Source organism: Myripristis murdjan, chromosome 21, assembly GCF_902150065.1.
Source record: "Myripristis murdjan chromosome 21, fMyrMur1.1, whole genome shotgun sequence".
Classification (NCBI taxonomy): Eukaryota; Metazoa; Chordata; class Actinopteri; order Holocentriformes; family Holocentridae; genus Myripristis; species Myripristis murdjan.
In genome coordinates, this window is record NC_044000.1 from 7110441 (window position 1) to 7123159 (window position 12719).

General features: G+C 42.4%; 1 protein-coding gene across 1 annotated transcript in view; it reads left to right on the plus strand.

The window, feature by feature from the left end:
- zmym2 (zinc finger, MYM-type 2) overlaps positions 1–12061 on the plus strand; it is a 41392-nt gene extending 29331 nt beyond the window's left edge. Inside the window, exons 19-25 of the mRNA XM_030080428.1 lie at positions 809–924; positions 2093–2285; positions 2580–2731; positions 5132–5246; positions 6389–6631; positions 7946–8090; positions 8737–12061. Of these exons, the coding sequence (XP_029936288.1) occupies positions 809–924; positions 2093–2285; positions 2580–2731; positions 5132–5246; positions 6389–6631; positions 7946–8090; positions 8737–8953 (1181 nt within the window). The 3' untranslated portion in view covers positions 8954–12061. The remainder of the gene's footprint in view (positions 1–808; positions 925–2092; positions 2286–2579; positions 2732–5131; positions 5247–6388; positions 6632–7945; positions 8091–8736) is intronic.
- Positions 12062–12719: the final 658 nt, after the last annotated feature.

Sequence of the window (12719 nt, forward strand, 5' to 3'; positions counted from 1 at the left end):
TTTTCCAGGATTTTTCAAAGACACACTCAGTGACTTTTGCTCACAGAAAAGTCATCTTTGAATGATTCAAATCGGATTCAAAATTGTGTGAAACTGTCATCTCAAAGCACTTGTTGTCAGCATGTTTGTGTATCATACAGCATGTTTTAAAAAAAAAATCAACGCGTATAGAACACGCTAACAACTCACAAACATGTTGACAACACCGTGCTGATTAAAAGGAATGGGATTTGTTTGTTTTGTGTGTTTGGGCTGCCATACACGTGACACTGCAAACGCCAAAACATGATAGCTGGCTATGAACGGACACTGAGGCATCAGCAGCCAAAAATGTGGAATGTGAGCTGAGGAAAACATTTTGCATATCTCTGCCAAAGTTTAAAGTTTTCCAGGATCTCACTAATATTTCCATGACATCTGATCAGTTCTCCAGTTTTTCAGATGTCTGTCTGGAAAACTAGTCTAAATGTCCAGGTTTTCCAGGATGCATTGGAATCCTGAAACCCTTTTTTTTCTTTTTCTTTCTTTTTGTTAAGAGCCTGCTGCAGCAGGCAAGTATCTGCTGAAATTCTGTAGCCACCACTACTTTACAAAACAACATTTTTAGAAATCAACAAGCTTTGAATGGACGCACCAAAGGAGCTGGTATCCAGTATCCAGAGAGATTTTGAACGCAGTTGGCGGGTAATTCTATAAATTGTGTAAACGCAGAGTCACTGAACCCCCAATTGATAATCTCCCAACGTTATAAAGTGGACATTATCACTGTATAATAAATGCGATAATAAACTCTTGGTCACTGTCTCAGCTCCAGATCCTGTTTCAACTCTGGAGGGAATGGAGGAGGACATGGGCTTCTCGCTGCCCCCCGTCCTGGCGGAGGAGAAAATGGAGCTGGCACCTCAGCCCAAGCCCAGGAGACAGGTATAAACACACACACACACACACACACACACAAAGGTCCAGACAGAGCACGGTCATGTCCTGTGATTAGAACTCCTTTGCTGTTCACATCCTGATACTCTGTGATTGATGTAGTTTTATGAGGACATAAGCCATGCTGGGTCTCTACAGGGGATATTGAAATTTATCATTGGGAATTCAACCGGTGCTTTTGCTATTTCACCACACACACATTACTGTTAGATAAAGAAAGAGACAAAGCCAGTAAAATTTGCATCATAGGCCTCATCAGCCTCCCAAAAATGTGACCCCTGGTTAGATCAGTCACTGAGACACCTATAATACTCTACCAGTCACCAACACTAATCATACAGACACAGATCTACAGGTTATATATGTATGTGGAGATATCCTTCCTTTATACCTGTGGTTACAAATCATACTTAGCTGTTTTCTGTTAGAGGGATAGTTATGACAGGGGGAATAATGGCACATTTTTAGAATGGGTGAACTATCCCTTTAAACCTGTAGGCTTTAAAATTTAGACTGCTGACCCCATAGTGATGACGGGTGGTGCAGTAGTGGTGCAAAGCAGTGGCATTTTTGCATTCATCTGCTCTGTCATAGATATACCTGCTAATTAGAGCACTGTGGAGAGGGTGATCGTGTGTGTGGGAAAGTGCCTAAAAAAACCCCCAAAACATTTGCTTTGGGGCCTTCACTGTCATGTTACACCACTGACAAACATAAAGAGTGACACACACACACACACCAAAGGGAGGGAGGGAGATGCGAAAGATTGAAATTAGGTCATCTTATCCTTTTCTGTCCTGGAGAAAGTACGTCATGTCTACCTCATGCTGCTGAGTAATACCCCTTATTTCCTCCTCCTCTGTTTTTCCTCTTCCTTCTATGTTCCTACTATATTTTGCTCAGAAAATAGTCTCTCTTCTCCTTTTCCTTATCTTGTTTCTTTATTTCTTTTCTCAAAACTTCTCTAGTGATCCCTGACATGAAATTAAGTGAAAGTGTGTTTTTAGGTATATGGTTGTAGCTGCAGGCTTCAAAAGTTCTCACAAGTGACGAAGGTTATTTTAAGGACTTGGGACAGAGTTCGGATTAGGTTGAGGCATTCATACTAGTAGTACATATAGTATAGTCTGTGTGTGTGTGTGTGTGTGTTTTGCAGGGGAACAAGAGGCAGGCGGTAGAGGGTGCGTCACCTCCGGCAGCCTCGTCCTCTCCCCATCCAGCAGACAGACGAGCAGAGGGACGTTTGTTGCCCCTCAAGGCTCGCTATGGTGTGAACGCCTGGAAACGCTGGGTCATGTCTTCTTCTGGCCAATCAGAGGACACCAAAGGAAAGGACGGCCCCAAACCAGGTACTGAAGCTCTGTCTACGCAGTCCAACCTGCCCACGTTTTGTTGTGTGTGTCTGTGATTACATCATGGCCTGAGCAGTGCCACATATAGAGGCCTGATGGCCACTGAGGCCACCCAGCTGGTCCTGTCAGGTTTCTTAAATAAAGATATCCAGCAAATGGAGTTTGAGAGCAGAAACTCAGCCGTGTAAAACATCAACAGCAAATGTCAGGTTTTGGTGTGAGAGAAAAACACTTAACTAATGAAAGGCATTCTCACAGTGTGTGCTAACAGCAGTTTGTTTCTGTTGCCAGATCCTGCAGCCTGGGCTAAGAGTAACCTGTCGTTGCTGAGTTCAGGGGAGCTGAATGTGGCTCTGTCTCGGTTCGTCAGGGAGGTCTGCAGGCCCAACGGGGAGCGCTACGCCCCAGACAGCATCCTCTACCTCTGTCTGGGAATCCAGCAGGTTAGTACCTGGCATCAGAGGCGCGCATGCTGCAATTTACAGGTCCAGAAGCCGCAGTACGCCTCCTGATCTAGCAAGCCAAAACAAGACCTGGTAGATAAAAATCAACCATTCAGCAAAATAGGAAACATTTGAAACAAGACACTGATAAACGTACCATTTTTCAGTATCTGTTTATACAGTACATTTGAAGTCACATTTCTGGTGCAGACAAATTTTCATTCTATCCACAGTATGTTTCTAGGTGAGGCATACACCACCATCTTGTTGCTTTTGTCTTTCCACTTTGGGCACAATGTCTATCAAGGGATTTGTGATTCAGTTCTGAACAGAAAAAATGCAAGCCACTTATTTTTCCTTTTACACTAACTTTATTTACAAGGACAGTGGACATTGAGCTAGGTTTTCTCCAATATGCAGCGTTTACTTGGTTTGGAGCTTTTCCACGCTGGCTGATATCTTTGCTTAGTGCTTAATGCTCAGTGGCCATTTAGCTCGCTACCAAAGCCAAATCCCAACTGTTTGTTCAGTTTTACGCTAGCTAGCCGCCACAAATAATAAAATCATAGAAAAAGAGAAAATTGGTCACATTGGTTCTCGAAAATGTTGTCTTTCACGGGAAAAATAAATTCATTGTTATGTTTTGCTTTTTCTGAGAGAAAACTATCAAATATTTAGAATAACTGTTGAATAATTTTTTTAAATTTCAGAGTGTGAACTCAACCCTCTGAAATGCAGCTGGGTGGAGGCCACTGTCTATCAGGGTGAAGACATGGTGTGACCAAATATACAGGGTGTCCACAAAGTCTCTTTACAATTTAAAAAATCTATTACAAAAGCAATTGATGAGATGTGTTAATCAGATTTGTTCTGTGTACTCAGTGGTTATCAAAGTTTTTAATCACATTGGACATCAACGACCTGAAGCAAAAGATCACTGATGCCGTTGCCACCATTGATGAGGCTCTGCTACAGCCAACATGGCAAGAAATCGAGTAGCGTCTTGATGTGCTTCATGCAGCTAATGGTGCCCATGTAGAGGTGTATTAAATAAGGCAAAAAAAACTTCAATATCTACTCCTCATTTTGTAATAATTTCCACAGATTTGTGTGTTCATTTGCTTTTGTAATAAATTTGTTAGATTCTAAAGAGATTTTATGGACACCGTGTATGTGCTCTGGTCACTCATATCACTGAGTATATTTTTTCGGCATAAATTCGAGTTCTGTGTAACAAAGAAATGTTCCCAACAAACGGTAACACTTTACAATAAGAGTACGACAATTAACTTTAGTTAATGCCGTAATAAACATTAAGTAACAGGTAATAAACATTAAGTAACAGTTAACTAACCGTTAACTAATGTGTCTAAGAATCATTTATTAATGCTGTTAGTAAATGCCATAATAATCATTAACTAACAGTTAATTAACCATTGCGGCATTAACTAACGTTAACTAACATTAATTGTTGTACTCTTATTGTAAAGTGTTACCCAACAAACATCTGTTGTTCAAACTATAATAACTGATTTATGGTATTTCTCTTGATCATAACCACTGCTAACACCTTACCAAACTGTCTATCTATATCTATCTGTCTATCTATCTATCTATCTATCTATCGATAGATCTGCACACACACACATACACATGTATTCTCATGATCTAAATATAAATATACATAACTGGGTCATCTTTGTCTTACTTAAAGCCACACTGATAGTGATTTTGAAGGGGGAACCAATCCTGCATTGAGTGTTTCTGGTAGGACACATATTACTGGCGCACATCTTTTCTTGCTCTCACACATGAGCAGCATGCTTGTGAGGAAGGAGCACACTAGTATCCACAGTCATCTAGAGCATGATTGTCTAGAAAAAATGAAAGGCAGTGTGTGTGTGTTTTTCAAGAAAAAGAAAAGAAAAGAAAAAGACAATTTGACAAGGATTAAGTAGGTAAGTGTGAATTTTAAGCATGCTGACACCAGTAAATATAAAATGAACACAACAAAGTGACAATGTTGTAATCTTTTCTAACATGTTGGAAGTAATTCATCAGTCAGGTGTTGCTGTAGTTTTCTCATACTAATGAAATTGTTCCTGAAATTGTTTTTGCAGAGGAGAGCTTGTTTGGTCAGATTTCTAGTAGCAGACAGCCTGGACTCCATTTTGTTATCCCTCTCAATGTGCCAGTGTGTGTGTGTGTGTGTCCTGTGATTATAACTTCTTGCTGTTCACATCCTGAAAAACAGTGTTGATTATTTAAATATGAGGACACTTATAAATGAGAATGAGGTTTTGCTCCGTGCGAGTAATTGTGGGTCACAGCTTATATTTTGTGTGTGTGTGTGTGTGTGTGTGTGTGTGTGTGTGTGTGTGTGTGTGGTTTTGCGCGCAGCATCTTCATGCCAAAGGCAGAAAGGACGACCTGTTCAGTGACCCATGCTACCAGCAGTTTGGAGAAGAGCTTAACAAGGTCCTGAAGGACTGGCAGCCCAGCGTACTTCCTGACGGTCAGTACAGCCTGTGATCACCACACACCAGATGCCATCAAATTCGTCTCAAAACAGTTAAATCAACAAGAGCCACACTTGCAAGGAACCTCTCGAGACGAGGATATTTGAATGTCTTAATTAATTTTTAAGTAACAATACGGCCTGTGAGGGAAATAAAATAGAGGCCCTGTAGACAAAATCATCAGGGAAATGATGGCATGGCGTGTGTTTGCTGGCGCTGAGTTAGCATGTTGTACAGTTGCTGAATTGGTGTAAACTTGGACTCTGTCATGATCCATCAACCAGTCAGTTTGGAGAAGTGTCCAGTGATTATAACTCTACTGCTGTTCACATCCTGACACCTTGTGATTGCACTGTATTGTCATATGAGGACACCGCTCTACAGGGCAGATAGTCACCAGTTAGCCACTGGAGTGCCTGACATGTGTTTTGTTTTTCTTTTTGTCATGAACATGCTCAGGAGAATTGGATGAGTCTTGTGTCCAAAAAGAGAGGGCCACAATTTGAATCAAGTAACACTTAATCTCAAAGAAACAAGGCACAAATTAAAACAAACTGTGGCAGTTTGTCAGCCAAAGACCTTGGAGAAGATGAGATGAAATTCAGAGTCCCCGATCACCCACAGACATGTGTTCAGTTATGCTGGCTGAGAGTAGCAAATACAAATTTCCAGGGGCTTCTTTTCTCACAATTGAAGTTTCAATAGTTATTCAGTCAGTTCCTCAAAGATGGCCGCCATAAGGTCCACTGGCAGCACTAGAATTCCCTGTATAATGCTGCCCAGTTCAATTTCTATGGTGCACACCCAGACAGTTCCTGAGCAGAGGTGTCAGCATAACTGAGAACACCAGTGTGGGTGGCCTTGGTGTTTAACTGGTATTTGTGGAGAACAGGTGTCCCTGCAGCAGTCAGCAGCTGGCCTAACATGATGCTGAAAAGTCTGGACTGTCAAACATAACTAAAGTAAATGTATTGAATTATTTGCACAATCTATGCATTGGAGTAAAATAACAGAATTAGAGTGTACTGAGACAAAAAACTACAGCAGCTTAACAAAGGGATTTCAGACTGGATTCTCCACATTAGATGTTGAAGCATTAAGTTCAGGGTACTGACTGTGTTTTCCCGCTGCGCTCCAGGCTCCCTGTGGGGCCGGGTGGAGGAGCAGAGCCTGTGGAGCAGCCGGCAGCTCGGGGAGCAGAGCCCCGCCGCCCTGCTGCGCTCCCTGGTCTACCTGAACACCAAGTACTTTGGCCTGCGCACCGTGGAGCAGCACCTGCGTCTCTCCTTTGCAAACGTCTACGGCCCGGACACCATCCACCCCGTCACCAAGGAGACCACCGTCTGCATTCGTGTGCCTTCCATTTCTCAGGATCACCACGGTGAGTGTGAGGGTGAGACTTTTATTGGTAAAGTCGGATCTAAAATTTGGGTTTCTTTTATTTCTACATTTAATTGCTCATTTTTTATTCATTCTTCATGTAAAAGCAGTATTGTATCCCGCTGTAATTCTCCTAACATTCATAAGGTTAGTCACTCATTTAGTTTTGAACTGCTTACGTTTAAAAAATTAGGTTGTCGAGTTAGGTTGTAGTGTCCCCTAATGGTCAAATGCTGCTAGTCTGTGTTCTGGGCATGAAAGCGCTACATTTGAAGACACTGAATGTCAAGGCAAAATGTTGCTTATATATATATATATATATATATATATATATATATATATATATCTTAGCAGCACTGAAAAACTCATTGGTTGAACCCTATGGCATTATGGGTCAGTTTATCCCAACACATCAATCTTAAAGAGAAGACATGAGGCTAAAACCAACATGGATACAATGAGTACAAGCATATTTAGCTTTAAATGGTCAGCTTAGAAATGATTCATAATAATATTGTTAACTTTCGGAATCCCAGGTTCCCATATAGGGCATCATTATTTTAGTATTTCACCAAAAATTGTAACATTTGGTAGTGTAAATACTCTTTTTTTTTTTGTTATACTAACCAAAGTCCCATATAGACACTCACTGTAAATAAGCCCCCTTTAAATAGCACAACCAAGAGTTGCATCCCATTTTGTCTGCTGTCCTATAGCAAATGCACTTGCTGTCTGAGCGCCCATGGCCGTGTTGCTCTTAAAATGCGGTGTGATCAGGTGCGTTGTTGGTGCATTGCTGTCTTGGAGCAGTTGAAAGTGCTTGTACGATTGACCAACAAAAACCAGGTCTGAGATCAGTGTCGCAGTTTTCTCTGTTATTTAAAGCTCATTAGCAAGGCAATAATGCACGCCTACCTTGGTGCAGACCAGTGTTCGTCCACTCTGCCTGTTCCACACACAGTTGCCGTAGATCAATGTTCCCCAACCCAGTCCTAGAGGACGGCCGTTCCTGCAGGTTTTAGTTTCAACTCTTTTGAACCTTTTGCGCCTTTTTTCTGCTGTTAAAATAGAAGAAATGAACTTGGACTCACCAAAATGCGACCATGCGCTTTGATCATTAAAATGGAGCCCTAAGCCGGGGGGCAACTCCAAATCTTCATGGTTGGTTCCCCATGCAGTGGAAAAGGAAACAAAAGGTTCCCTCTGAATTTCATGTTCTGGCATGAATGTCTTTTGTTGGTATGGATCCTGCTGAAAACCATAAACACATCAGCTTCTGTAAAGGTAACGGTGTGTTGGCCTTTTTGACCATCAGTGCAAACGGGCTCTAAGAAGAGGAAGCGTAAGGCAGAGGATGAAGACGGGGACTACGAACCAGGCAATGACTCGGGAGGCCCTGCTGTCCACTGTCCTGTGAAGAAGCACGAGTGCTGCCTCTATGAGCTCTATAGATCAAAGTGGTGGGTTGAAAAAGTTGATTTGCATAGAAGATGTTCATAAAATTGTCTAATTGTCTACCATTTCCCTGGCTGCAATGCGGCCATTATTTCTCCTGCAGTTTTCATTTTAGCTATTAAATAATTCAGCTGAAGCCATGGCACTTAAGAGCAAAATTACACATTAAGCTTAATGGAAAAATTCACCTTCATACATTTCCACTCTTCCATCACCAATTTGTCTTGAATGTTACTACTACAGAATTGTTTGTGACAGTGTGAAAGTGAATTTTTTTGATGTACCACAACATGCCTGGGCTAGTTCCATGAACCGAGTCCATCCTGGTGGGTGGGATTTCAGCATTCCTGTCAAAGTCCTATGATTATAACTCATGCTGTTCACATCCTGAACCACAGTGCTGACTGTTCAATGATGAGGACGTCTAAACCACCTCGTAGGTTGTTACTGTATCAAACAGAAGATGTCCTTCATTGCACTCATGCATCTCCCTTTCTCTTTCTTCTCTCTGCTCTTGTCTGTCTTCTTCGTCCATCCTCCTTACTCACATTTCCTTTTCCGCCTCTCACCCTCACCATCTTCTCTTCCCTTCTCGTGTCTTCTCTTCTCCATCCTCCTCCCGCCTGCCTCTCCTCTCTCTCCTCCCCCTAGCCCAGCGTCGTTGCGGGAGCGTCTAGATATCTTCTACGTTGAGCCAGAGTCGACCTGGAGCCCCGACGGCCCGCTGTGGTTCAGCTCCACGCCGCTGGAGCGGAGCGTCCTGGAGAGCCTCCTCACCAGGGTTCTCCTGGTCAGGGACATATACATGGACAAACAAAACCCTGAGGAGGAAGAGGAGGGGTGTGAAGGAGGAGGCAGTGGAGAGTAGCTGTCATTTGGCCTTCCGTTAGCAAAGCTTGAAGAGTGAGAGGAGGAGAAAGAGGAGAATAGTTAGCAGTATCTGCTCCTCACGTCCCCTCCCCTCTCTGGTCCTCCTTCCCCTCCTCGTGCTTGACTTGCTGTGTCCTCCTGGTGAGGTACATCTACAACAGAATCATGACAAGGTGAGGATGCCTGATGGAAAGTAGCTGGAACTTGTTCAATAAAGCTAAAAAAGAAGGAAGAAGAGGCTGAGATGCGAGAAGAGAAAAGCCTCTGCCCTGGTCCTAAACCTTGGGAGGAGAATTTGGCTGGAAGAGATCAGCCCCCCCCAACTCCTGTTTGTCACCAGACTCTGAGGAGGAGGGTGAGGAGGATCATAGGAATCCTCCCATCCTCTTGGTCCTCATCCCCCTCTACCTACACAAATATGTTCTCCAGGGTGTTGAGAACAGGTTGGGATGAGAAGAAGGAGAGTGAAGGATGGAGGTAGAGGACAGTAGCTGTAATTTGTTCCTCTGGTCAAAGAAAAAGCAAGGACATGGACGACCGACACCTTTAATGATCTTGTTCCCATCAGTTTGAATGGAGGATGTGCTTTGCAGAAAACACCAGCGGATTAGCCTGGTCGTGACGGCGCAAGGCTAACACTGCGTTTCAGTCAAAGTCTGAAGTAGGAAATTCCCCGCTGGCGCGTTCAAGTGGTCCAGCTCAGAGTAAAACACAGGAAACATCGACACCCATGTGGTATTTTCTCAGCTCATGTAAGATATTGCTGTCCAATGCAACAGCTGATGTTATGTCCAAGAAATTTGGCCGCATCAGCTAGCTAGCTACCATAGAATGATAGCAACTGTAAGTGCAACTTAACATTTCAAGTTTTAACCATTTACCACACGGTGTTTTGATAGATTTATGGTCATTAAGTGTCAAGAAGCAAACTTAAAGTGTATTTTGATGATTTTGAACATTTTAGAAGTAATGCTGTGAGGCGTTTACAGTGTAGGCTGCCATGTTGGCATGATGTCACATCTCTGAAACCTCTGTGTTGAGACATTTTTGAGAAGGCAGATTTTCCTACTTCTGACTTCAGCGATACCGTTGCATTTTTTGCCGGAGGGAGCGCGGAATTTCCGACTTTGCGACGTGTCTGGAACACAGCATAAGAAGAGCAGCCTCCGTTCCTCCCATCACATATTTTCCGCTAACCGGGCTGCTTCCATTTCCCCTTCCCGTCATCTTCACTCCTACCCCGTCGATACCGTTCTCAGGCCACATGTTGCACCATAGCAGATGTCAGCTTGTTAAGGGCAAGAGTCAGAACCGATCCCAGGACAGTACAGGAGGCCGAGAGGACTGACTCTTACTTAACCGCGTTCTCTCACTCTCAGTGAGCGTCAGCCCTGCCCGGCCGTAGGGATGGACACCGCATCGTGGGAGAAGCGACCTACCGACATGCTGCATTTCTTTCTAGAACATTAGGGGAACCTCCTTTCATGCGATGTAGCATTATGTACGTACCAAGCCCAGATTGGGCTGCTTTGAAGTGTAAATATTTCTGAGACGAGGGGGTTATTCGAGACAGAGACTTTAAGTGGTGTGGGATAAAGAGAACACCCACGGAAATCTTCAGCTTGAACACCTCCCCTTCCCAAAAAGCCTTTTTTTTAAAGAAAAAAACAGTGATTATTTATTTCAGTTTTTATTGGTTTGATTGTATTCTCTTTACTTTGGAATGGGATTTTTCGTGCGTGCCATTTCTTTCTCAGCTGTCGTTCATCAAAAACCTGCCGCAGCCCAGTGCTCTCTGGCCCCTCCCTTGTTTCTTAAAGGAGGCGGTGCAGAGAAGAAACGGGGAGGATGCAGGTTCACTAAACATGAAGGACGTCTGTTTTTGTTCAGAGCTTCAGAGACTGTTTGAAAGGCTTTTCTTTCTGCTTCTGTTCCCTTATTTGTATCCTCCTGGCGTTCCTTGGTTGCCGTTTGTCTCCTTGAAACTTAACATGGAATGAGTTTGAAATCGAGGCGCTTGTTAAGAAGTGCTCCATTCTTCTGAGCTCTTTTAGATTACTTCTGTTAGCACTGCAAAGCAACAAGCGTGTATCGTAACAAAGGATTGGACATATACTTTATAGTTTTTCCTTTTTTTTCATGAACTGAACTTTCAGGATTTCTTTTAAGTTGCTCTTTAGAGACTGTGCATTACTTTGAAGATGTCTTATTTATGTGGTTAAAATCCCCCTTTTTTAACTTTCATTGTATGAGTTTTGTTTTGAATTTGCTTTCTGTTTGTTTCAATAAATTGGAGAGAAGTACTATCATGCTAAAACTAAGTTGGCTATTGTTTGAGGGTTTTTTTTTTTTTTAAGTCACTCCCTTCCTTAACCCATTGACCTCCGTTGAAAGAGGGGGAAGACTGCACCGCAAAGCTTGGACCATGTCTGGATTTTACACCCTTTGTTATCCCCACAAATGTACACGTTTTTGCAGTCAACACACAAAATATTAGGAACACTTACCAAATATTGAATATTACATATTTGTATGCAATCAGTTTCTCACTTTCTGCATGAGCTACATCTCTCCTTCATGAGTGAAGTGGATACAACAGGGGAACTCGGTAAGGGATCACAACGTCTTGATCCAGTATCTTACTCCATGGAAAAAGCAGGCGCTCCTAATATTTTGTACAGTTGACTTGGTAATGAAAGAGATGCAGTGTAACATTACAGGAACAAGGATGTTGAATTTGGAGAGAGATGTGGAGGGAAGTCGCCCCGATGTTTTACTAAATCAGTGTCCCAGCCCAAAACCTGTCCTAATCTTTAACTTTACTGTGGAAATTGTAAAACTGATCCCAGATCAGGGGCCCTCAGTTAACTGGGCTTCCCACCCCGCCCCTCACCCCCCAAACCCCGCTGGATTCAGAGGCAGCAACCAAGCCTGCTCTAAGGTTTGGACGTACAGTCGACGCTGTGGCTGGCTTTAATGCCTAATGTGAATGTGCCTATCTGTATATACTGAAAGTGAGTGATTGTGACTTGAGTCTGATGAAATGTGTGTGGGCTGACCTGCCGAAATGATAATGTTAAATAAATGATTTCATTTTCTAACCAGATTGTTTTTCTAGTGATGATGTGATTTGATGTGATCCAGCGTAATGTGACATTAAAGACATTGGAGGAGTGTGACTGAAGAGGTAGCTCGGGAAAAGATCAGGCAAAAGCAAGTTAAAATATGCTCTCCTCTCTTTGGAAGAAAAATCGAACCTCATTACTGTTACGCCGTGATAGATCACTGGCTTTCTCATGCATCATTATTTTATGGTAATTTTCTTGTAATTCAATTTTAAATATCTCATGTTTTAGAAACAAATCAAGTGAATTTGCTCAGGTTTCAAAGGGTTAAAATTGCATAACTACATATTGTTTCAATTAAGCAAAAAACACCACTTTGAATCTCTTTTTTTAGTGTTAGTGTTGAGGGTTTTCAAACTTTCATGTGACAAACCCCAAAATTGACTTTCATTAAGCTGTGGACCCTCATTCGAGTTACCCTGGGGGCTATGATCTGAAAAGATTGTTGAGCATTAAATTGTTTCGACGTTGCTTTTGGACAACTTAATTCAAAGTAGTGAGATTAAGCAATCTGTAGTGAAATAAAATGTAGTGAAATTAAAGGTGCATTGCATAAAGTTTTTGAAGACTCAAGTGAAAAAAAAAGTGAAATCAGTGCAATTTATCATTGATTTGGGTAAATAATGAGAACCATATAGA